General features: G+C 45.0%; 1 protein-coding gene across 5 annotated transcripts in view; it reads left to right on the forward strand.

Annotated features, from left to right (window-relative positions):
* The window catches only part of cdkal1 (CDK5 regulatory subunit associated protein 1-like 1), a 947,238-nt gene that overhangs the window by 726,768 nt on the left and 193,998 nt on the right, over positions 1-26,472 (forward strand). For all 5 annotated transcript variants that reach the window (XM_078539307.1, XM_078539304.1, XM_078539306.1 and 2 more), the window contains one exon: positions 20,471-20,533. In XM_078539307.1, the coding sequence (XP_078395433.1) occupies positions 20,471-20,533 (63 nt within the window). The remainder of the gene's footprint in view (positions 1-20,470; positions 20,534-26,472) is intronic.

Below are 26,472 nucleotides of genomic sequence, written 5' to 3' on the forward strand. Positions count from 1 at the left end.
TGGATCTTGCATGTCTTTGCTGAACAAGCTTATGCTGTTTTGAAAAGAGGTGCAGGTGGCGCTAACATGTGGTATTCAGGCAGTCGTTAAGCTAAAGTTGAAAGAAATAGAACCTGAACGATGGTATTGTCACTGGACTAGTAATCCAGAGACCCAGGGTAATGCTCTGGGGACCCTGGTTCGAATCCCACCATGGCAGATGGTGGAATATGAATTCAATAAAATTCTGGAATTAAAAGTCTAATGATGACCATGAGATCATTGTCGATTGTTGTTAAAAACCCTTTGGGGAAGGAAATCTGCCATTCTTACCTGGTCTAGCCTACATGTGTCTCCAATGTGGTTGACTCTTAAATGCCCTCTGAAATCAAACCGCTACAAAGTCTCAAAAAAGGAATGAAACCAGATGGACCACCCGGCATTGACCTAGGCATTGGAAACAACAACGGCAAACTCAGCCCTGTCGACCCTGCAAAGTCTTCCTTACTAACGTCTGGAGGCTTTAGGAGAGCTGTCTCAGAGATGAGTCAAGAAACAGCCTGACATAGTCATCCTCATGGAATCCATATCTTACAGATAATGTTCCAGACACCACCATCACCATCCCTGGGTATGTTCAGTCCCACCAGTGGGGCTGCACAGTGGTATAAAGTTGGGAGGGAATTGCCCTGGGAGTCCTCAACATCAACCCCAGACCCCATGAACTCTCATGGCATCAGGACAAACATGGGCAAGGAAACCTGCTGATTACCACGTACAGCCCTCCCTCATCTTATGAAACAGTACTCCTCCATGTTGAACACCATTTGGAGAAAGCACTGAGGGTGGCAAGGGTGCAGAATGTACTCTGGGTGGGGGACTTCAATGTCCATCATCAAGAGTGGCTCGGTAGCACCACTACTGACCAAGCTGGTCGAATCCTAAAGGACATAGCTGCTAGACTGGGTCTGCACCAGATGGTGAGGGAACCAACAAGAGGGAAAAACATACTTGACCTCACCCTCACCAGCCTGCCTGCCGCAGATGCATCTGTCCATGACAGTGTCAGTAGGAGTGACCACCACACAGTTGTTGTGGAGATGAAGTCCTGCCTTCACATTGAGGCACCCTCGATTGTGTTGTGTGGTACTACTGCCGTGCTAAATGGGATAGATTTTGAGCAGATCTAGCAACTCAAGTCTGGGTAACCATGAGGTGCTTTGGGCCATCAGCAGCAGCAGAATTGTACTCAAACACAATTGATAACCTCATGGCCCAGCATATCCCCCACTCTACCGTTACCATCAAGCCAGGTTATCAACCCTGGTTCAATGAAGGGTGCAGGACGGCATGCCAGGAGCAGCACCAGGCATACCTAAAAATGAGGTGTTAACCTGGTGAAGCTAAAACACAGGACTACTTAGGTGCCAAACAGCATAAGCAGCAAGTAACAGACAGAGCTACACGATTCCACAACCAACGGATCAGAGATGAGCTTTGCAATCCTGCCACATCCAGTCGTGAATGGTGGTGGACAATTAAACAACTCATTGGGGGAGGAGGCTCCACAAATATTCCCATCCTCAATGATGGGGGAGCCCAGCACATCAGTGCAAAAGATAAGGCTGAAGCATTTGCTACAGCCTTCAGCCAGAAGTGCTGGGTTGGATGATCCATCTCAATTTGTGCTCCAAACTTGCTACGCCCTTAGCCAAGCTCTTTCAGTACCGCTATAACACTGGCACCTACCCGACTATGTGGAAAATTACCTGTACACAAAAAGCAGAACAAATCTAACCCAGCCAATTACCGCCCCATCAGTCTACTCTCGATTATCAGTAAAGTAATGGAAGGGGTCATCAACAGTGCTATCAAGCGTCACTTGCTCAGCAATAACCTGCTCACTGACATCCAGTTAGGGTTCCACCAGGGCCACTCAGCTCCTGACCTCATTACAGCCTTGGTTCAAACATGGACAAAAGAGCTGAACTCCCGAGGTGAGGTGAGAGTGACTGCCCTTGACATCAAGGCCGTATTTGACTGAGTGTGGCGTCAAGGAGCCCTAGCAAAACTGGAGTCGATGGGAATCAGGGAGAAAACTCTCCGCTGGTTGGATTCATGCCTAGCATAAAGGAAGATGGTTGTGGTTGTTGGAGGTCAGTCGTCTCAGCTCCAGGACATCACTGCAGGAGTTCCTCAGAGTAGTGCCTTTGGCCAAACTGTGTTCAGCTGCTTCGTCAATGACCTTCCTTCCATCATAAGGTCAGACGTGGGGACGTTCGCTGTTGATTGCACAATGTTCAGCACCATTCGCGACTCCTCAGATACTGAAGCAGTCCATGTCCAAATGCAGCAAGACCTGGACAATATCCAGGCTTGGGCTGACAAATGGCAAGTAACAATCGCGCCACACAAGTGCAAGGCAATGACCATCTCCAACAAGAGAGAATCTAGCCATCCCCCCTTGATGTTGAATGGCATTACCATCACTGAATTCCCCACTATCAATATCCTGGGGGTTAGCATTGACAAGAAACTGAACTGGACTAGCCATATAAATACTGTGGCTACAAGATCAGGAGAGAGGCTAGGATTCCTGCAACGGGTAACCCACCTGCTGACTCCCCAAAGCCTGACTATCATCTATAAGGCACATGTCAGGAGTGTGATGGAATACTCTCCCCTTGCCTGGATGAGTGCAGCTCCTACAACACTCAAGAAGCTCGACACCATCCAGGACAAAGCAACCCACTTGATTGGCACCCCATCCACAAACATTCACTCTCTCCACCACCAACGCACAGTAGCAGCAGTGTGTACCATCTACAAGATGCACTGCAGGAATTCACCAAGGCTCCTCTGACAGCACCTTCCAAACCCTAAACCACTACCATCTAGAAGGACAAGGGCTGCAGATAGATGGGAACACCACCACCTGTAAGTTCCCCTCCAAGTCACTCACCACCCTGACTTGGAAATATATCGCCATTCCTTCATTGTCACTGGGTCAAAATCCTGAACTCTCTCTCTAACAGCACTGTGGGCATACCTACACCTCATGGACTGCAGCGGTTCAAGAAGGCAACTCACCACCACCTTCTCAAGGGCAACTAGGGATGGGTCCAACCAGCGAAACCCACATCCCGTGAATTAATTTTAAAAAAGCCTTCTGTCCAGGGACAGTGAAACGACTGCTTTTGATTTGTTGCTTAAAATAAACTGATTTTCTTACCTTTCCAGCTAAATTAACATGTGTATATATAACAGCCCCAAAAATAGATTTAGTCTGTGAACAACTGTTGTTTTTGAATTCTCAAAAAGGTGTTAAAAATATTGAGATTTGAGTGTCTTTCTGCCCCTTTCTCCTGTCCCTCCCCTACCACTGTCCTTCCTCAACCACTGTTCCTTTCCCCCTCTTATCTTTCACTATTTTATACTCTCTTGGCCTGTCTTCTCACTATCCTTTCACATTTTTCTCCCTATGCAGAAGGAACACTTGTGCATAGTTTTGCTGTCAAAATGTACTTTAAATAAGGCTCCAGGTTCTGTGCTGGCTTGTTATAAGTAATTGAGAAACCAAACTAATATTTACTGAGGAAAGACATAATTAGATGTCACCTTTTTCTTATCTCCTGGCCAAGAAACATGTCTCTCAGAATCATTTTACTTTTTGCCACCTGAGGGTGGAATTTTCCGTGCCTGCTGGCATCGGGTGTGTTCGGTGGTGTGAGTGGACAATATGGTGAGAAGGCCAAAAATTAGTTTCACAACATTGTGAAACCAGTTTGTGATTGTCCGCTTAGCCCGTCGATGGTGGGCCACGTTCCCTGCCATTGGACGTCAGGAACCTCATTGTAATACATCTGCATATCATTATAAGGCCAGCCTGCTGGGGAACGAAGGTGTTTTGGGGGTGAGGTTGGGAAGGACGAAATGGAAGTATTTGCGGGGAGGTTGGGAGGAGGGGGTAATGGGGGCGAAGATGATAACTGGGGAGGAAGTTGTAAGGAGGTGGAAGGTGTAAGGAAGGAATTTGGAGGGGGTAAGGAGTGCGGAGAGGAGAGGGAGTAAGAATGTAGGAAGAAGTAAGGCTGAAGGAAGAAGTAAGGGTGTCTGAGGGAGTCAGGAAGGGAGAAGGAGTAGGTTGGAGGAAGAAGTGAGACTGAAGGAAGTGGTAATGCTGGAGGAAGGAGCCAAGAGTCGGTGGGAGGGACTAAGAGTGGCGGAAGAAGTAAGGGTGTCTGACGGAGTCAGGAAGAGGGAGGAATAAGCTGGGGCAGGGGGTGGTCTGGCAGCGGGGATGTACAGGTGAACGTGCAAGGGAGGGGTCTGATGGGTCCATGGCTACTTCCTGGGGAGCGAACTGAGGATGCGCGAGGTATGAGGGAATGGTGAGATTGACCGAAGGCAGAGTGAGGCAGTTAGGTGGGAGGGTGAGGGTCCGAAGGTAGCGGTAGAAGGAAGGTAGCGGTGAGGACTTGGAGGCAGACATGGACCCTGGGGGTGGGAAGGAGGAGGTTAATAAAGGTGGGGTTGGGATTTTCGGGAAGGACGGGAACGTGCACGTTCACCAGGACATCCACGAAAGGAAAGGGTTGTGGCTGGTGGATCACGGAGGGGAGGTGGAAGGTGATGCCGGTGGGGGTTAACTGCGATGGGGGAGAGAAAGTGGGTGACTGGGGGAGGGTAAAGGATGGGGGAGTGAATGTAAAATCAAATTAGCATCATGCTGTTCAAATGGAAAGTGAAACGAGACTTGTGTTGGTCGAGATCAGGTGCTGCATGGGAGCATGGTCAGTGGGCGGGTGGAGATGCAGGTCAGCTCAGATGGACAACTGAAAGTGAACCCCAGCAGGTAGCTGGAAATGCTCAGGACATTGAGGTGCGTGTGATACAGGAAGGATCCTCGTGCATGGGAGAATGCTTACACGAGGCTCTGAAAGGCCCTCTCTCTCACACACACACTTCTCCCTCCAGAATCACTCATGGGCCGGCTGCGCCCTCTGCGGTGACAGAGGATGAGGTTGAGGGGCTCGTAGTCAAAGGGGACTCAGAGAGAGTGGACAGCCTCTGAGTTTCCCGAATGGATGACACAGGTGTGTCCAGTTATCGCCCCTCCTCCCTTCGGGTGCAGACTCGTTGAGGGGAAGGAGCACCTGGAGTGACGTCGAGGTGCCCCACTTTCCCCTTGCGTTGCCACTACAGGAACTCACCCATGGCTCCGGCAATGGAGTGCAGGCCTGCGCGTACCTCCATGTTCTGCTGGACTGGGGTCTCAATGGCACCGCCATACTCCCCATGAGACCTCCAAACGCACACATGTGGGCACCACTTCACCAGTGAGCAGGCAGATGCAGTCCTCCGACTCCCGAGCCACTCTGTTGAGGGTTTCCTACAGCCCTGCATTGATGTTCTCCTGCCTTCTGCGGATTCTCCAGGATAAGTTGGAAGGCTTAATCCAGAAGTCTGTCATCTGAGCAGCAGTGCTCTGAGTGCCAGGGAGCTCGGGTGAACCTGCCTCCTCCTGCTGTGGACGCGTAACTATGCAGTGACCACCAGACTGTGAACCAAAGCCTGCTCTAGACCTAGGTCCCACCGAGGTGTGTGTCTCTGCGCTGGTGTGGGTAAGCGCTGTGACAGGTCTTCCAGGCTGCTTATTTCCAGCTCTTTAGTGGAGGAGGTGTCCTCTTGACTGAAGGTGAGGACGTGGATGGAGCTGAGGGACTGGCTGGCTGAGTGTGTCGGTCGCTTGACAAAGTTCCCTGTGAACTTAAGTAGAGATAATTAGTGTATGGCAGCAGAGTCAAAAGCAGGAGAGAGAGGACTCACAGTTGCATTGAGAGAGGGATGACGTGGTGCAGGATCCTCAGGTGGGTGTCCACCACCGATGTCACCGTTACTGCAGGCAGGGTCGACATCCTCACCAGTCAGCCAGTGGCACACTCCTCAAAGTGAGTGAGGGGCATAATGTGGGTCACTCTACCCGCAGTCTGGGACCTCTATCTGCTGATGTGAGCAGGCGAAACAGATGGAGAGAGCGTGAGCAGGTCGCATGGAACTGCATGGAATGTTTGTGTGGTGAGTGGAGCCATGGATGGGATGTGGACACCAGCTTGAGAGGATATGAGCCTGATGGAGATGTGAGGGTGTGTGTGAGAGTTAGTGGTGTTGTCCTTTGAGGTGTGAGATTCCTATGGATATTTGATGAGTTTGAGAGTGTGAGAGTTGGGAGTGATAAGAAGAGTGAGTTACCCTGGTGGAGCTGATGAGACCATTCATCCTGTAGCAGCGCTGGGTGGCTGACCTCTTTTGTAAGGTGTTGGTGCTGAGCACCGCTGTTACCACCTGCCATGCTTAATTGGTGATGCTGCTGCCCCTCCTGGGGCCAGAGTGGGGATAGGTGACATCACCTTAAGGGATTCGTCACTAAACCCGAAGGCTGCAGTCTTTTTGTCTTTCAGGGCCATGTCTTCTGTGCAGCAGCCGTGGCTGGAAGCACTGAGAGGTGTGTGCGCGGCTGGCCTTTAAATATGATGCCCAGCTTGAAGAAGCGGCAAGGTGATGGCATGGCGGGTGAATGAATGCCTGCCTGCCGTCAAAATGGCATGTTTCCTGGGAATGCATAATTAATGCAGTGAGTTTGGGACGATACAGCGTGAAAAGCTGCCATTGTGGCCGGCAGATAAAACGTCGTTTTACCTGCCCACTACTGCGCTTAGTGCAAACCTGGGACAATTCTGCCCTGAGCGTCTGAACATCCCCACCATATTTCAGAGTTTCTGAATAAAGTTACCAGTGGTCTAGACATGTAGAGTTTCTGTTTGCCTGATCTTGAGTACACATTATTGCCCTGCAAAGACACACCCCCATGTCCAGGTTAACAATGTTTGAGATTATACACAATGATCATACACTCAATTGTTTCGTAGCACATTAAGATAACACTATTGAAATAGATTTCAGGCTGCTGGCTTATCACAGAGGAAAAAAATGCCGAACAAAAATGTATCAAAGGTTAAAAAATCCAACTCATGCAACTCTGGCATAATTAAATCTTGTACACATAACAGTAAAAAATTTGGCACTGATTATACACCAGTAATTGAAAAATAAACTTAAATTTGCAGCCAAAACATGCAAACTATGAGACTCCCATCTCTGAAATAAATTATCCCCACTGTTATTACATATCAAAGTAAAATGGCAGGATCTGCTAAATGCCATTTAATGTAGGCTTCCAAAAAGGTCCAGCTGTTGCTGAAGTTCTACAGCAGAAGTGACAGCAAAATTAGCATATTCTCTCCTTTTTGTACATCTACCTTTAGTCCATTAACAATGAATTTCCAAATCCTTCTTGACATTTTAAAAGAAGCAGCGTCAATTGTGAATTTTTGCTTTAATGTCTAGTTTCCCACAATTAAAACGCAGATTAGCTGTCATTTAACAGATTCCCCCTATGCCTATCATTTATTTTTAAAAATCACATTCACTGAATACTTATAAGGCATCTGATTATGCTAGCAACTTCATTGTGAAAATAAGTTATTTTTTTTGGAAAACTTAGAGCATAAATATTGCACAAATAATATAAAATCATAAACCTTTCACATTTTAGAAATCACACATGCAAAGTTTGTGTCATGCTTCATCTGGTTAGCTGAAATTTCACAGCTATGAAATTCAGCCATTTAGCCTCTTGAAACTGTTTGGCCAACCAATTAAATCATAGCTGATCTGTATCTTAACTTGGTTCCAAAACCCTTAAGTCCCTTGTCCGAGAAAAATCTTCCGATCTCAGTTTTGAAATTTTCAGTTTACTTAGCCGCAATAGTTTTTGGAAAGAGAGAGTTCCAGATTTCCACTGTCCTTTACATGACGAAGTGATTTCTGACATTATCCCTTAATGGCCTAGCTCCAATTTTAAGGTTTTTTGGACTTTTCAATAAAGGAAATCGTTTCTCTCTTTCTACACTATCAAATCTTTTAATCATCTTAAACTCTATTTGACCATCCTTAATCTTCTATACTCAGGGTAATGCAACAACAACTTAGATTCATAGAACACCTTGAACACAGTAAGACATCCCAGGGCGCTTCACTGGAAGGTAGCAAATATGTTTAATAACGTGCCTTATGAAGGGATTATAGGTCAAATCTTGGACAAAGAGTTAGGTTTCAAGAAGAGTCTTGAAGAAGGAGAGAGAGGTAACGGAATGGTGAAACTTAGGGAGGGAATTCCAGACCTTGAGGCCAAGACAGCTGAAGGCATGTAGTGGTGGAATGATTAAAATTAAGTTTGTTCAAGAGGGCCAAATTGAAGGAGTGCAGAGATCTCAAAGGCTTGTAGAAATGGAGGAGGCTATGGAGATGGGGAGATGCAAGGCCATGTGGGAGTTTGAAAGTAAGGATAAGAATTTTAAAATCGAGGTCTTGCTAGACAGCCTTTCATTTTAGTGTCATATTTTTGCAGAGAAAGCCTTGAGAAAACTTTTCTGACTAGAACAAAGGAAATAATTTAGCATTGAAACAAGAGCAAAATGAAGGCGCTGCCTATTCAATTCTCATAGGTTTTGGATTAGAATGCCTGATATTAAGACTTTGGTAAAGGAGGAGTGAGCAGATCTTGTAGTTGGAACCTGGCTTCCTGGTGACTGCCCACCAATCAGAATGTGGTATTTCATTCGCTTGTTAGGATATGCAATCAGTAGCCCTGTAAAGTGAAGCCATGTTTTCCTGATGCCACAGGAAGGCGGAGAAAGGAAGTTGTAGGTAGCCAGACCTAAAACTACACTTTTCACTCTTATTGTTCAAACATTGCTGATGTTACTTGTATTGCCTCTCAATTTTTGGACTAAATTTTACGCTACCCCACCAGTGAGTTTGAAGGGGTGGGGCTACATTAAGTCCAGGAGGCAGCCTGCCCCTATCAACCACCCACTCCTGCCCCATTGCAATTATATAATTATACCAGCACTTGGGGTGACGTCAGGCCCACCTGTGCACCAATTTAGGCCCTTCAGTGGCCAATTAATTCCCACTTAAGGACCTCATCCCATCATCGCCAAGATTTAACCGGTGGTGGGAGAGGCCAGCACCCGGTAAGACTGGCAAGTTACCCAGCGGGGGCTGGTGGTGGGCAGTGAAGAGGGGTCCTTCGTTAATGGGTCGTCTGGGCCTATCATAGGGCCTCTCCCAAAGGTTTACAAAATGGCTGCAGGGCAGCTGGTGTTCCTCCTAGTGGGCTGCCCCCCTGAATGTTTAGCTTGGGAGCTGGGAAATCAGCACCTTGTATAATTCAGCCCTGTGTATGATGTTCTGCAAACTGTGCAGTTGTAGTTCATGAAACCACCAAGTAATTGGCCCAATTTTAAAATTAACTGTTGTTCAGGAATGTTGTGGTAAAACTAATTATATACATAATTTAAATTGCTGGGCAAATGCTTATTTATGCACAAATAAACGTACCAATGAGAAAATTCAGGAATAAAAGTCTAATGTACAATATTGCCCATTAGCTATAAACTAAATATATTCGAACTAAATAGAATTGCTTTATAATTGAGGATGTTAATGTTGGTTGTGTTGCAAGAACCTGAGAGTTTAGTTTAATTTTGAGTTCACTTACATGACATGAGGAATTTTCTGTTTTTTGACTCTGTGTGACATAAGAAACATAAGAAATAGGAGCAGGATTAGGCCATTTGGCATCTCAAGCCTGATCTGCCATTTAGAAAGACCATGGCTGATCTGATTTTGATGTTAACTCACTTTCCTGCCTGCCTCCCCATAACCCTTGTAAATCAAAAATCTGTCTAACTTAACCTTGAATATATTCAATGACTCAGCCTCCACTGTTCTCGGGAGTAGAGAATTCCAAAGATTAATGACCTTCTGAGGGAAGAAATTTCTCCTCACTTTTTTCTTAAGTGGGAGACCCCTAATTTTGAAACATGCCCCCTATTTCTAGATTCCCCCATGAGGGGAAGCATCCTCTCAGCATCTAGCCTGTCAAGCCCACTCAGAACATTATATGTTTCGATAAGACCATCTCTCATTGTTCCAGACTCCAATGAGTATAGCCCCAGCCTGCTTAACCTTTCCCCATAAGACAACCCCTTCATCCACAAGTCAACCTAGTGAACCTTCTCTGAACTGTCTCTAATGCAAGTATACCCCTCCTTAAATAAGGAGACCAAAACTGTACACAGTAAGAGAACATGATATCAAAGAAGCAATGTTATGTAATTCTATAAAATATAATGTTCACATATGAACTTTGAAGTATGAAATGTGGACAGACTAAAAACCCTTTTGGGGTCATGGATTAAAAGTTGCAGTCATGTTGTTCTGGTGGCAAAAAGTTCATTGGAAGATGGGATTAAGGTGTATTATTGGAAGAGAGCAAAGGGAACTTTCACCTGTATATGAGCTTTCTGTACCTGATACTGTCTCTGGGTAACGTAAAAAGTGGGTGTGTTCCTATGTTACTTTTACTGCAAACATAAATGTTTCATAACAGCTGTATTTTCTGGTTAAAAAATAAATAAAACAATCCTTTCTGAATTAAATGACAGACTTCTGAGAGTGGTATAAAATAATGCAAGTGTCTTTCAAATGAGCTCATGTTTGTTGTGACATTTATTTTGATTAACTGCCAAAGTTAGAGTTAAGACTCGCTGGGCTTAATAGTTTATAATATTTCCCAACTACTGTAGATGTTTTCTCATCTACTGGAGATTGTTACAAATTGATGTTTGGGTTTGTGACATTATTATATATGCAAATGAAAGGCAGATGTCAGAATTCTTTACTGGGTAAATGAATGTGTGACTGTTCACCTGTAACGTAGCAAATGCTAAATTGTAAATAGAATGAAACAGAAGTATTTCTAAGGGGGCCCTTGTTCAAGGTCATTCACTAAATCTGATGCTTGAATAATGGTGTAATGTGTTGACTGAAACTGCTAGCATGCTAATTGTGATTTAAAGTTGCAAAGTTCAATTGTGTTAAGCAATATGAATTGCCTTACCATTTAAGACTTCACATAGGGCACACAGAAATGTTTTTTCAAACTTGAAAGTAGTGCTGATAACATTACTTGACCTGAAGATTTTCCTGCCTTTTAGTGGCATTTTTATGTGAAAGTGAAAGGCCCACTGGTTCATGGAATAAGACAAATTCTGTTTTTTTAAATATTTGTCTAATTTTAATATAACTTCACTCACCTGATATGGATATTATGTAAACGAATTAACATAAAAGTTTACAATAATTTAGGGACAGTTTACCAAAGAGATGGTTAGATCTTCAATGAAGATCCAATTTGGTCTTGTGCAGGAAGGAGACAAGTTGATGTACAAATATTTCCAGTAAAGTTTCAGTAAAGCAAAGAACTTTCACAAACCAGAAAATCAAAACCAAGACGAAGCTGCTTCAGACATTTCACCATTTTTGTTCCCTTTCTTCTTAGCAGATGGTCATAACAGAGAGGAAATTGGTGGAAGTATCCCATTCTTTTTTCCACCCAAAAACCATCTCTCCTGCTGACTATTACTGCTTTGCTGCTGGCTGCATGCAAGAAAAAATAGACAAACTAACATTTATACAATGTCTTTTGCATTATTACAACGCTCAAAAAAACTTCACAGCCATGAATTGCTTTCCTGAAGTCTAATCACTGTTATGTAAGCAAATGCAGCAGCCAGTTTTGTGCACATACATGTTATCATCTACAAATAGCACCATGGAATCTTTTCTGGCCAGCTGAGAGAGCAGTCAAGACCTTTGTTTAACACCACATTCAAAATATGGCCCCCCTGATGTTGTAACACCCCTCAATACCGCATTGAAGTTTGAGCCTAGATTTTGTGCTCAAGTGTTGAAACTCTTTCGAGTTACCAACAGTCACAGATTGCAACTTCTTTCGAGTACAATCACAGTTCTTGGTTTTCCGGGAGTGGGACATGAACCCACAACCCTCTGATTCAAAGGCGAGGGTGCTATGAACTGAGCCACAGCTGTTGAAGAAGGGCTTGAGCCTATCACTTCTGATTTGACTCACCTTCCATTCTGCAGGCTGCCTGTATTTCTCTCCCTTTCCACTGGCTATACATACTCCTCTCTCATTCCATTGGCTCCACGTATCCCTCTCCCATTTCACTGGCTGCATATACTCCTCTCTCGCTCCACTGGCGGCATTTCCACCTCCCCACTCCACTGACTGCTTGCACTCCACTCCCGCTGCACTGGCTGCATGCACTCCTCTCCTGCTCCATTGGCTGCATGCACTCGTCTCCCGCTCCACTGGCTGCATACACTCCTCTCCTGCTGAACTCTCGCTGACGCTCCTGCTTTTTACCATGATACAGCTGAGTTCCAGATCTGCAATTTCTCACAGTGCTGACACCTCCTATGCAGTTTTATTTGTTTGAATTTTAAGGTTCTTGAGACATGAGGCTCTTGGAGATAAACCCTAAATGCATTAATCTCAGCAGAGGAAACAAACCCTAATATTCAAGAGCCACCGGTGCCTATATACTACAACCACATAGGGGGGAACTTCTAACCTGCTGGGTGGGGTGAGCTTAAAGAGGGAAAAAAAAAAGCTCGTGTTTTGGGAACCCGACATGAACCTACTGATTTCCATAATTAACCAGTCTGCCTTTCACGAAGCGTGGGAAACCCCCATGGACAGGGAATCCGAAGATTTACTTGTGTAAAAAGACAATTGCCTTAAGATTTAACTTGCATTCTGGCTTTACCAGCAAGCGCATGGGCTTTTCAGGCTGTCTAAAACTTGCCAGGTTCAACAAGGCAAGAGCACATCAGGAATTGATAGAACCCTGAAATTGACAGGCTGGAAACCAGGAGAGCTGCTTCTTTGCCGAAGTAAAAATCTTTTGTTCCTAGGATTTGTTCAGACTCTGTGCATTTTTCTCCAACACCAAAACCCTCCGAGATATCTCTGCTCCTCTAATCCTGGCCTCTTGTGAATTCCCAATCATAATTACTCCACCATTGGTGGACTGTTGCCTATGCCCTATGCTCTAGAATTCCTTTTCATACCCTTTGTCTCTCCACCTTGCTTTCCTCCTTAACACACTCCTTCAAACCTACCCCTTTGATCAAGCTTTTGCTCATTAACCTAGTGGGCAGAATTTTGCAGTCGGCGAGCAGGGGGCAGGGCCCGCTCGCCGACGCGTAAAATGACACGGGATGACGTCAGGCGGAACCCCTGACGTCACCCCAGCCCATTTAAATTTTCAGGGCCCGCAGCAAAATCAGGCCATTGACAGGATCAATTATACAATTAAAGGACCTGCCCATCCAACCTTAAGGTTGGCGGGCAGGCCAGGAGCCCCGGCGGGAAATAGATAAAACATGAAACCTCATCCACCGGCGGGATGAGGTTTCACGTAGGGTTTCAAAAAGTTTAATAAAGTTATGTAAATTATGAACATGTCCCATCTCATGTGACATTGTCACATGAGGGGGACATGTTAGGGAATTTATTTTTTCTATTTTTCAAAGTGTAAATGATCTCCCTGAGGCAACACTTACGCATGCGTGAAAGAGCGCACTCTCGCTTTTGGGGAATTCTCTCCCCCCCCCCCCCCCCACCCCCCCACTCGCACAGGAAGCGCATAGCGCTTCCCGCCAGGCGTCACGCTGGGCGGGCCTTAATTGGCCCGCCCACGTAAAATGGCGGCGGGGCCCACTTCTCCAGTGGGGATCGGCTCCCCGCCCGCCGGAGATTGGGTCGGGCCCAGCCGCCCGACAGGCAGAAAATTCTGCCCAGTACCTTCTTACATGGGCTGATGTCATACTTTGTTTTATAATGTTACTGAGAAGAACCTTGGGACATTTCATTATGTTAAAGGTGCTATATAAACATAAATAGTACTTGTTATTGTTGTTGAAAGCTGAAGTGTGTGCCTTCATTCTACACCAACCAAGTCTCCCTCAGGTCATCGAACCCCTAAGCAAAGTTAGCAGATGCTCCTTAATGTAGAGACTACCCTCTGAGGATGTGGCAGATGAAGAGCCCTATCACTGACACGCAGAAAAGCCAAAACAGAAACCACATGAGCACAAGTAGAAGTGAGCAAGCCATTGGGCTGCTGAAGATGTTTTTCAGGTGTCTAGGCAGATCTGGGGCATCTTTCAGTATACACCAGAAAAGGTGTCTTGGACGATAGTGGCATGCTGTGCATTGCACACTGTAGCACAGCAGAGAAAACTAGAGCTCCAGGAGGAGGATGGTGATGACTGTGCTGCATCTTTAGAGGAGGAGGAGGAGCCTGATGTGACCTGGGTCTCTATAGCTGCTCTCATAGTTGCCAGAGTGCCTGAGACAAACTCACAGAGGCTGTGCAGCCGTATGCTTCACCAATGCTGAACTTACTACATGCTTCCCCTACAACAACACAAAGCACTTCCACAGTTAATAATCCTTCCACCTCACCGACACCCACTGCTCATCTCCCATTCTTGTCATTTACGTCAAGGCTGATGTCCATTTGGCAGGCAAGAAGCAACAATGGAGATGAATGGACAGTGCAGACTTGGAATAAGCTCTATGGTGCATAAATGTTGACAGTTAAATTGACACATTAATAGACTTAAAAACATCCAAGTGATTTCCCTAGTGAAATACCAAAGTTTTCCTTTTCCATTTTCTTGTAACTTCTACATGGTCCTACCTCTCAGGCTACGGAGTTAGCGATAGACTGCCTGTTCTCCAGCTCTGCCTGCTGAAATATTTGTGGATGCCATTCACTGCCTTTTGGAGCCGAGTCAAAGATTTCCTCCATCTTATTTAACCTGGCAGACTGAACGTGCAGGCCATTGGTCAGAGCCAGCATGCACTCGGTTATGCCATGTCCAGTGTCCCATATAGATGGCTATTCTTTCCATGGATGTAGACTCAGTGCAAAGGCCTGAGACACCATGGTACTCATGCTAGAGAGGGACTTCCCAAATCTTTCTCCAGTGGTATCATTCTCTAATGCTGACAGACCTCGCATATTTTCTGCCACTGCTTCAGAATAGCCCTTTTGGTTCATGAACCCCGAGACACAGCAACTGTGTGCAGCTGAGCCGAGCTTGGAGTGTCCTACGCTCTCCGAAGGGGAGTCTGCGCTTCTGTACCTGTCTCTAATACCTGCTCCTGATGACTTGCAATGTGTAGCTCACCATCTAGAAACCCAGCTACCTAACTTGGAGGCCCACATTTCTGCTGCTCACTGCAGTCATGCCAGCTTGGTTTCAGCTGGTCTCTTCCTCCTGTTTGCATGAGCTCCAGGGATACCTCAGAGGACCGGGGTGGGGTTGTGGGGTGGCAGCCTTCCCACGTTGATACTCCAGCAGTATATCTGCCGTCTCCTGAGAATTGCAGAATGGAACAATTCTGCCACTTTCCAGGCCCCTGTAAATAGAGTCTTGAACATTTAGGTCCAGATTGTTATCATGCCAATGCATTGCAATTGGTCGGGAAACCTGGAAATAGAATGGAAATGCTGTTGCTGAATTCAAAAGCCATGTAAAACCCGCTTCACAAACTTTTGGATTCCCAACCCGCTGCTGGCCTTTTTGCCAAGCGAGTGCAAAAGTTAAAATTCTGCTCATAGTTTTGTATTTGATTGTGGATTCCATCTTGACGGCACAAAGCATTTCAGAAAATGTTTTGTCCAATTGTAACTAATTGTAATCTACCAGGGAGGTTATGGAGTAACAAGCTTATAATTTCTGTTAAAGGGGCACAATTGTCCCAGACGGACTACAGGAACCAACAGATAATGGCACTGGATAGGTGCAGCTACAACAACACAAGAAACTAAAACTCGACACCATCCATGGTGGAGCAATTCTTTTGATGAGTATCTCTGTTGCTGGACTCATTATGCACACATTCTACTAACAGCATAGTTTGTACGATCTACAATTTGCACTGCAGTAACTTGCTGAACTAACCTTGACAGCACTTCCTTTCCCTGAGACCTCCAACAGCGAGTTAAATGAGCTGCAATGTTGTGTGCATTATCAGTTGGCACAAATTAACATCAATTTTATGTTTTTAGACATAATTTCAACTGGTGGAGTCAAAAACCATCAACTGATGCATTTGACATTTTGTTTATTTTAATCCCAAATATCAAGGCAGAAAGAGACTAGGGCTGCCTCTTCAAACCAGCTGAGAATGGCTAACTGCGCCTGGCTGCCGCCAGTCCTCACACACTCTGCAGCATTATAAACATTCGTCTCCTGAAAATGAGAGAAGAGCATTGATTTGTACAAATTGTACATGGACTCTCTTCGCGCACGCCCACCCCAACCAGATTGGGACATATCAGGGCTCCAGTGCCTCCTCACCTCGCTACTACCAAACGCTCACACAAAGGTGCTAGGCCTGTTCTCCACTCCCCCCTTGGACACATGCTGCCTACACCACATTTGGCACCACACAGTATATCCTTCCATAGCAAGGAGGTGCAAGCACATGGAGCGCAGAGGACAGCAGATGGTTCATTGCCACGCCACCTTGAAGCTCCTCTCCCAGCATGTCATCACCCTGACTTGGACATGTCCTGCGTTCAAGCACAGCGCCTAGGTGCAGCTCCTCCAGGTTGCCCCCAAAACGGTCTCAGTGTACCACATGCTGCAGGCGCAGAACCCATCTCTTCACCATCCTCTCAGGTTGCCCTTGGCATGAGCTGCATCTGCTGGCCCACCCAGAAAATTCTGCCCTATGTATGTGTCTTAATTGGATTAAAGCCAGCTAGTCTGGATGCTTTGATGTAAAGTAGTTTTGAGATGTTAATTAGAAAAACGTAAGGAGTATAAAAGGTAAAGTGTACATTAGCATTTGTTGAATAAAGTATTCAAGACTGGGAGTAAAATCTTGCACCTAGCTGGGAGATGCCAAGCAACATGTTTATTTTTTTTCAGCTTACTAATAAAATTGGTGGGATGAAAATGTTATTGCTAGAAGATGTGATGTTAAAAGCCTAGGATACCATGGAAAATTTACATTCGAAGGGGGAGAGGCATTTAAGATCAAACCAGCCTTTAAGCCTACAAGTGTGTCTGCAAAGGAACCAAATTGCAAGGTCGTAAGGTCAAATGTGCTTTGCCTGGTGTCTGTTTAAAGTCTATGGGTTACTGTGGCCTTGGTGAAGATTTACCTGGCAGTGATTAATTTGGGGATTTGTTTAACAGTTAAGATGGCAGTAATTTGTAGACATGTGTATGTATTTAATTTATTGTTAAATTAATAAATATTTAATTTAGTTTTATATAAAAAAACTCTTGAGGCTTGGTGGTTTTATTCCTGAATTCAGAGCTGCATCTCAAACATACCAATTGAAAATATAGGTTATGACACTTGTTAAAAGTTTCCCTCTGGGATTTAAACAACTCAGCCTTTACCAACTGCTGTGTCATAACAAAAAACCATTTAACCTTTGCTCCTATGATTAGCTAACTCCTCTGAATCTTACTATCATATTATTATCTTATAAGCAGTCCCTTGTATCCGGCCTCTTATCTGTTGGTTGTGATTTTTAGTAAATATAAAAACACTAGAAGCTTTCATTTTTTCAACTTCCTTCAAACTCCAGATCTTTTGTTGAAATGAAATTAATTGTTATTGCTGGAATTTTTCTATGTTTCACCTTGACATCTGTCATGAGCAACATGGGCCTGAATTTTTCAGTCAGCGGGAGCAGGTGGGGGCGGTCACGGAGCTGACTGCTGCCCACGATTGGCCTCGCGCTGCCATTTTACACAAGCACGCCAATTAAGGCCTGGCCAGCATAAGACATGAGCCGTAGCGCTCAGCGCTACCTGTGCAGGCGGGGGGAAGGTGGAGAGTCGGGGCCAGCGCTATTTCGCACATGTGTGCGAAAGAACGCTTCAATCTCCCTGAGGCACGGAGCTGCCTCAGGGAGATTAAAGGGCTTTTGAAATTACTAAATAAATGGATTTAAAATTTAATTAAACGTGCCGTCATGTGACATGTTTTGATATTTCAGAAAAAATATTTATTTATTTAATTAATAAAAGCTTTAGGAAACCTCATCCCGCTCATGGATGACGTTTCCAAAAAAACGTGAAGGCCACTTGGCCTTTTTCGCCTGCCTGCCAACCTTAAGGCTGGACGGGCAACGTTAATACTTACATTAATTCTAGCCTTAATAGGTCGCTTAAATATTGGCTGAACGAAACATCTCAATACAATGTGATGATGTCGGGATGCACGCCTGACGTCATCGCGCATCATTTTATGCGCCAGCGGGTTGGGCCCGCCCCCGCACACCCGCCCCCGCACACAGTTGAAAAATCCTGCCCCTGATTCCCGATTGCTTGGAAACCTCTACAAAGAGTGCATTTTTAGAGTCAGTTCTGAGCTTTCTACTACAACAACAGCTACTTGTATTTTTTTATGCCTTCAACATAATTACACATTCCAAGACACTTCAGAGAGGCATTATAAAGCAAACTTTGACACCAAGGGGAGAATTTTCTCCCCGTCGGGGTGTTGTGCGGGCACGGGTGCGGGCTCGCGCGTAGCCGATTAATGCCCCTGATCAGCTGGGCGGGTGCTGCCATTTTACGTGGGCAGGCCAGTTAAGGCTCACCCAGCGTGACGCATGCCTGGAAGCGCTGAGCGCTCCCTATGCGGGTGGTGGGGGGGGGTTGCCTGAATCGGGGAGTGCGCTCTTTTCGCTCATGTGCACGAAAGAGCGCAGAAATCTCCCTGAGCTGGGACATGCCCATTAATTTTATTTTAAAATTTTCAAACATTTAAAAAACCTACATTAAACCTCATCCCGCATGTGGATGAGGTTCCATGAAAAATGCGAAGGCCGCCTAGGCTATTCGCCTGCCCGTCAACCTCGAGGTTGGGCGGGCAACTCAGCTAATTGCTTTATTGGCTTTTTAAATGGCCTTAATAGGCCTTTGACAGTTCGGCGGATGTGCATCCGAATCGGCTGCGCGCCCGCCAATCTGAAAATCTAAATGACGCGCAGTGACATCGGGACACACGCCCGACGTCACCATGTGTCACTTTACGTCTCGGCGAGTGAGTCCTGCCCCTGCTCACTGAGCAGAAGATTCTGCCCCAAGTCACGTAAAGGACATATTAATGTGGATGACCAAATGCTTGGTCAAAGCAGTAAATTTAAAGGAGGAAAGAAAGTTCCAGAAACTTAGAGACTTGGAGGATGAAGGCATGGCCACCAATTCCAGAGTTTACAGACTTGAAAGGTGAAGGCATTGCTACCAATAATGGCGCTCTTAAAATTGAGTGTGCTCAATGGGCCAGAATTAGAGGAGTGCAGATATCTCAGAGGGCTGAGTAGGGTGAGATTACAGAGGTGGTGGAGGGCTTTGAAAACAAGGATGACTATTTTAAAATTGAGGTATTGCTTAATCAGCGGCCAATATAGGTCAGTAAGTATAGGACTGATGGGTAAAAGGGACTTGTTGGGAGATGGGACATGGGCAGCAGAGCTATGGATGACCTCAGGATTGTGGAGGATAGAATGTGGGAGGACAGCCAGGAGTATGTTAAAATAATCCAGTCTAGAGGTAACAAAGGCAGCAATGAATGTTTCAGGAACAGATGAATTGAGGCAGGAGTGGAGTTGGGTGGTGTCGCAGAGATGGATATAGTGATGGTGTGCATATGTGGTCGGAAGCTCATCTCATATGATACCAATGTTGCAAACTATCTGGTTCAACTTCAGACAGTGCCAGGGAGAGAATGGAGTTGGTAGCTAGGGAACAGAGTTTATTGCAGGACTGAAAACAATGGCTTTGATTTTCCCAATATTTAATTGGAGGAGATTTCTGCACATCTGGTACTTAATGTCAGACAAGCAAACAATTTCGGGACAGCAGTGGGATCGAGAGAAGTGGTGGTAGAGGTGGAGCTGGGTGTCATCAGCGTCCATGTGGAAACTGGCACTGTTTTTTGGGTAATGTTGCAAGGGACATCATGTAGATGAGAAATAGTATGGGACCAAGAATAGATCCTTGGGGGACACCAGAGGTAAGGATACAAGAGTGGGAAGAGAAGCCTCCAAGCTGATTCTTTGGCTACAATTAAATAAATAAAAATGTAACCAAGCGAATGCAGTCTCACCATCTGGACAAAGGTGGAAAGGTATTGGAGGAGGATGGTGTGGGCAGCTGAGTCAAAGGCTGCAGAAGGGTCGAAAGGCCAAGTTGTGATAGTTTACCTTTCTCATAATTACATAGGATATGACTTTGATAAGAGCTGTTTTGATACTGTAGCAAGGACAGAAACCTGATTAGAGGGATTCAATCATTTGTACCATATGTGGAGGATTTGGGAAATACATTGTTCCTTGTAGCCAACTGTGCAAGAATCATCGGAAATAATATATAGAGATCTTTTACCAGTTGTCTCATATTATTCTTTAGTTTGATAGTTTCTAAATATTGGTCATTTTTTTTCTCTCAGAAAAAGCAGAGAACCAGGGTGCTGTCCCAGCTGTTTCAGTCCTATACCCCATATGATCATAAGGTAAGATGGCTATGATATGCATTGTGGTATATTATATTTTATGAATATTTGTAAAGTTAGACATTGTGTATCACTTATAACAGGTGCAGGATGCCTGAAAATAAGGATTGGGTACAAGGTGCCATGTTCCATTTTGCCAAAACTTTAACAGAGTAACTATCAACTACAGCATAGCAGAATTTGGCAAATTAAGTGCGAGAATCGGGTTTTCACAAATGGCCACCATTTGGTGTAAGCCAGAACTCACCGGTAATGAGTTAAACCCACTAGTAAGTTTTGACCCAAAACACTACCTCATTTTGTTGCGTTAAAATATTTAGGTTGATGTGTGGAGCTCATGCATCAGCTAACTTGGGTGTGAAATCAATACTGGAATCTGTTTCGTATTGTCTTTGAACAGGTAGAATATTGTTACGTTTCTGTCTTTTTTGCTTTTTAAAAAAAGTCTCTGCGGCTCCTGGCTCTCATTTCTCTAGAGGGGTTTGTTGGTTGGGGAGGTGGTGTTGGATCAGACCGCAGATAAATCCTAAAGCACGGATTTCAGATACGGAACGTAAAAACCAGCAAAGCAGGAAGACAAAGAGGCACTGCATTTTCGGCAAGAAGGTCAAGAGAATGAGTAATACAAAGAAGCAGGGTTTTTAGCTGCTTGACTTTAAGAACGTATAATGACCAAGAAAGTGAATCATGCAAAAATGGATACACAGCTTTCTATTTCTTCATCCAAGTCATTTATATCTATGATGAAAAGCAGAGGCTTAAATATAAATCCCTGGAGAACACCAGTTGTCACATCAGGATACAATGCCTTTATTCCATTGCCTGTCTCTATCCAAGGCCATGCCACAAGACTACCTTCAACTCCCTGCATTTTTTTTTGCTAAAAATCTTTATCAAATGTCCAATAGGCAATATCCATAGAAACTCCTCTATCCATCAGACTAGTGACATCTTTAAAATAATTCAACCAAAATAGTCAGTCATGACTTACCTTTCATGCTGATTCACTTTGATCCATGTTGATTCACTTTGATCAGCTCATACTTTTCTAAGTGTTCAGTCACTCTGTTCCTGATAGATTTTAGTAACTCCCCCACAACTTATGTGAAACTGACAGGTCCATAGATCTTTGGTCACCGCTCCCCTCCCTTCTTAAATAGTGGAGTGACATAGGCAATTTTCAAATCCAAAGGTGCAATTTCCAAATTTGAAGAATTTTGAAAGACTATTCATCTGTTGTTTCCTCATCTATTTCCGAGGAGGAAATCACCGAGTTCTGGCAATTTGACTATCCTAAGCCCCACTACTTCCTGCGTTACCATTTTTTTATAACTTAAATCCAGTGGGCTAAAGGTTTATTCATGTAATGAAATTTCAGAGCAGTGCTACGTAGATAATGTAGAATCCACTGGGTCAGGCAACGCCTCAGGCTGCAACCTGCACAGCCTGCCTCTTGATATTAATGGAGAAACCCATGCAAATAGTGGCCAGTGGTGCTATCTGCTCTCAGGGAATCGATGTAGTCTGCATTGCACTGCTTTGAAGCAGCATTATACAAACAAATGTTTAGTCCAATGAATTCCTTTCTTTTACATATGTTTGTTCCCTTCCTGTGCTAGTGTTTTAGAGTCATAGAGGTCAACAGCACACAAAAAGGCCCTTTGGCCCATCGAGTCTGCACCAGTCAAACAAGTACCTAACTATTCTAATTCCTATTTTCCAGCACTAGGCCCATGGCCTTGTATGCCTTGGCATCACAAGTGCACATCCAAATACTTCTTAAATGTTATGAGGGTTTCTGCCTCTACCACCCTTTCAGGCAGTGAGTTCCAGATTCCCACCACCCTCTGGGTGAAAAAATTCTTCCTCACATCCCCTCTAAACCTCCTGCCCCTGACCTTAAATCTATGCCCCCTGGTTATTGATCCCTCCACCAAGGGGGAAAGTTCCTTCCTGTCTACCCTATCTATGCCTCCCATAATTTTATACACCTCAACCATGCCCCCCCTCAATTTTCCCTGCTCCAAGGAAAATAACCCCAGTCTATCCAATCTTTGCTCATAACTAAAACTCTCCAGCCCAGGCAGCATCTTGGTAAATCTCCTCTGCACTCTCTAGTGCAATCACATCCTTCCTCTAATGCGGATTCCAGAACTGCACGCAGTACTCTAGCTGTGGCCTAACCAGCGTTTTATACAGTTCTAACATAAACTCCTTGCTGTTATATTCTATGCCTCGGCTAATAAAGGCAAGTATCCCATATGCCTTCTTAACCACCTTACCTACCTGTCCCGCTACCTTAAGGGACCGGTGGACATGCACACCAAGGTCCCTCTGATCCTCAGCACTTCCCAGGGTCCTACCATTCATCATGTATTCCCGTGCCTTGTTTGTCCTGCCCCAGTGCATCACCTCACACTTACCCGGATTAAATTCCATTTGCTACTGATCAGCCCATCTGACCAGCCCATCTATATCCTTCTGTAATCTAAGGCTATCCTCCTCACTATTTACCACCCCACCAATTTTCGGGTCACCCGCAAACTTACTGATCAACCCTCCTATATTCAAGTCTAAATCGTTTATATATACCACGAACATCAAGGGACCCAACACCAATCGCTGTGGAACCCCACTGGACACAGGCATCCAGTCAAAAAAATACTCCTCGACCATCACTCTCTGCTTCCTGCCACAGCCAATTCTGGATCCAATTTGCCAAATTGCCTTGGATCCCATGGGCTCTCATCTTCGTTATCAGTCTCCCATGTGGGACCTTATCAAAAGCCTTGCTGAAGTCCAAGTAGGCTACATCAAATGCATTACCCTCATCTACACACCTGGTCACCTCTTCGAACAATTCAAACAAATTGGTCAGACATGACTTCCCCTTAACAAAACCATGCTAACTGTCCTTGATTAATCCCTGCGTCTCCAAGGGTAGATTAATTCTGTCCCTCAAAACTGCTTCCAATAGTTTCCCCACCACTGAGGTTAGACTGACTAGCCTGTAGTTCCCTGGCTTATCCCTTCTTCTCTTCTTGAATAACAGTACCACATTGGCTGTCCTCCAGTCCTCTGGCACCTCCTGTGGCCAGAGAGGTATTGAAAATTATTGCCAGCACCCCTACTATCTCCTCCCTTGCCTCACTCAACAGCCTGGGATACATTTCATCTGGGCCTGGACACTTATCTACTTTTAAACCTGCCAGACCACTTAGAAACCCCTCCCTTTCTATGCTAATTTCTTTAATTATATCACAGTCCTTCTGCCTGATTTCCATACCCACGTCATCCCTCTCACTTGTGAACACCAACACAAAGTATTCATTTAGAACCCTATCTATGTCTTCCGGCTCCACACACGAATTACCACTATGGTCCTTAATGGGCCCTACTCTTTCCCTAGTTATCCTCTTACTCTTAATGTACTTGAAAATAACTTTGGATTTTCCTTTATTTTACCTGCCAATGTTTTTTCATGCTCCCTTTTTGCTCTCCTAATTTCCTTTTTAAGTTTCCTCCTACACATTCTATATTCCTCTAGGGCTTCCACTGTTTTGAACACTCGGTATCTGCCATAAGCCTCCCTTTTTCTCTTTATACAATCCTGTACATCCCTCGACATCCAGGGTTCCCTGAATTTGTTGGTCCCACCCTTTATCTTTACTGGAATATGTTGACCCTGTACTTTCCCTATTTCCTTCTTGAATGAGTCCCACTGCTCTGACGCAGATTTACTTAAAAGTAGCTGCTCCCAGTCCACTCTGGCCAAATCGTATCTGATCTTATTAAAATTGGCCTTCCCCCAATTTAGAACTCTGATTTTTGACTCATCCTTGTCCTTTTCTATTACAACCTTGAATCTAACGGAGTTATGGTCACTATTTGCAAAATGTTCCCCCACTGATACCTTTACCACTTGCCTGGCTTCATTCCCTAAAACTAAGTCCAGGACCGCCCCCTCTCTTGTAGGACCTTCTATGTACTGGCTTAAAAAGTTCTGAATGCATTTTAAGAATTCTGCTCCCTCTAAACCTATCACACCATGACTAACCCAGTTAATGTTAGGGAAGTTGAATTTTCCCACTATTACTACCCTATTACTTTTACACTTCTCTGAAATTTGCCTGCATATATGCTCTTCTATTTCTCTCTGATTGTTTGGGAACCTATAGAACACTCCCAGCAATGAGATTGCTCCTTTTTTGTTTTTCAGTTCTACGCATATGGCTTCATTTGAGGAGCCTTCTAAGATGTCATTACTGCTGTAATTGATTTCTTGATCAATATCGTGATACCCCCTCCTCTTTTAACTCCTTCCCTGTCTCACCTGAAGACCCTGTATCCTGGAATATTGAGTTGCCAATCCTCCTCCTCTCTCAACCATGTCTCTGTGACAGCAATGACATCATACTTCCATGTGTTAATTTGTGCCCTCAACTCATCTGCCTTATTCGTCAGACTCCTTGCATTAAAATAAATACCATCCAACCTTTCCAAACTCCCTTGTGCCTTAACTGGCCTAAAATTTCTATGCCTTACAGACTCACTTGCTTTCTCTTCTAATTTTGGCTGTGCATCTCCCCCTGCTGAAACTCCTCTCAGGATCCCATTCCCCTGCCAAGTTAGTTTAAACCCTCCCCAACAGCACTAGCAAACCTCTCCGCAAGGATGTTGGTCCCATTCCGGTTCAGGTGTAACCTGTCCGCCTTGTACAGGTCCCACCGCCCCCCAGAAACAGTCCCAATGTCCCAGAAATCTAAAGCCCTCCCTCCTGCACCATCTCTCCAGCCACGCATTCATCTGGACTAATATCCTATTTCTATACTCACTAGTGCGTGGCACTGGAAGTAACCCAGAGATTACTACTTTTGAGGCCCTGTTTTTTAATCTGCTTCCTAGCTCCCTAAATTCTGCTAGCAAGACCTCAACCCTCTTTCTGCCTGTGTCATTGGCACCAACATGTATCACAATCTCTGTCTGTTTGCCCTCCTCCTTTAGAATACCCTGCAGCCATTCAGTGACATCCTTGACCCTTGCACCAGGGAGGCAACATACCATCCTGCAGTCACGTCTACGGCCGCAGAAACGCCTGTCAGTTCTCCTTACTATCGAGTCTCTTACCACTATCGCTCTTCCCCTCTGTTTTCTCCCCACTCTGTGCAGCTGAGCCACTCACAGTGCCAAGAGTGTGGCTGCACTCCCCGGAGCAACCTTCACTCTCACCATTTTCCAACACAGAAAAACGATTCTCGAATGAGATGCACCCTGGGGATTTCCTGACTACCTGCCTGACATCTTTCTTCTGACTGATAGTCACCCATTCTCTCTCTGTCAGCACTTCCATAAGCTGTGGGGTGACCACTTCTAAAAACGTGCTATCCATGAAACTCTCAGCCTTGCGGATGCACCTCAGTGCCTCCAGCTGCCGGTCAAGCTCCAAAACTCAGAGCTTAAGTAGTTGCAGCTGGTGGCACTTCCTGCACACGTGGTCGGTCAGAGCACAAGGAGCTTCTAGGACTTCCCACATATTGCAGGCAGTACATAACATGGGACTGAGCTGCTCTGCCATGCCTCTAGTTGAAAAAAAAACCTTACTTTAAGTTAAATACAGTAAAACAAAACATTAAATTGTTTATGTACTTTAAATAAAAACTAGAACTCTTACCTTCCCTTAGCTTAATCTATTTTAAACTGGAGAAGAACACTTATCCACTACTCACCAATCAGCTCTCACCTTTGTGCTGATGTCATTTTTTAAGCTTCCCCACACTCGCGCTGGTTCTGATCTCTCTGCTGCTCTCTCGCACTGTCTTGTGATGTCACTCTTGTTATTTTCAACAAGAACTGACTACAGGACACCTTTCCCAGACTGCTTCACTGCGATGCTAACTGCAGGACACTCTTCCCAGACTGCTTCACCACGATGCTGACTG

This window comes from Cetorhinus maximus, chromosome 3 (genome assembly GCF_964194155.1).
Source record: "Cetorhinus maximus chromosome 3, sCetMax3.hap1.1, whole genome shotgun sequence".
NCBI lineage: Eukaryota > Metazoa > Chordata > Chondrichthyes > Lamniformes > Cetorhinidae > Cetorhinus > Cetorhinus maximus.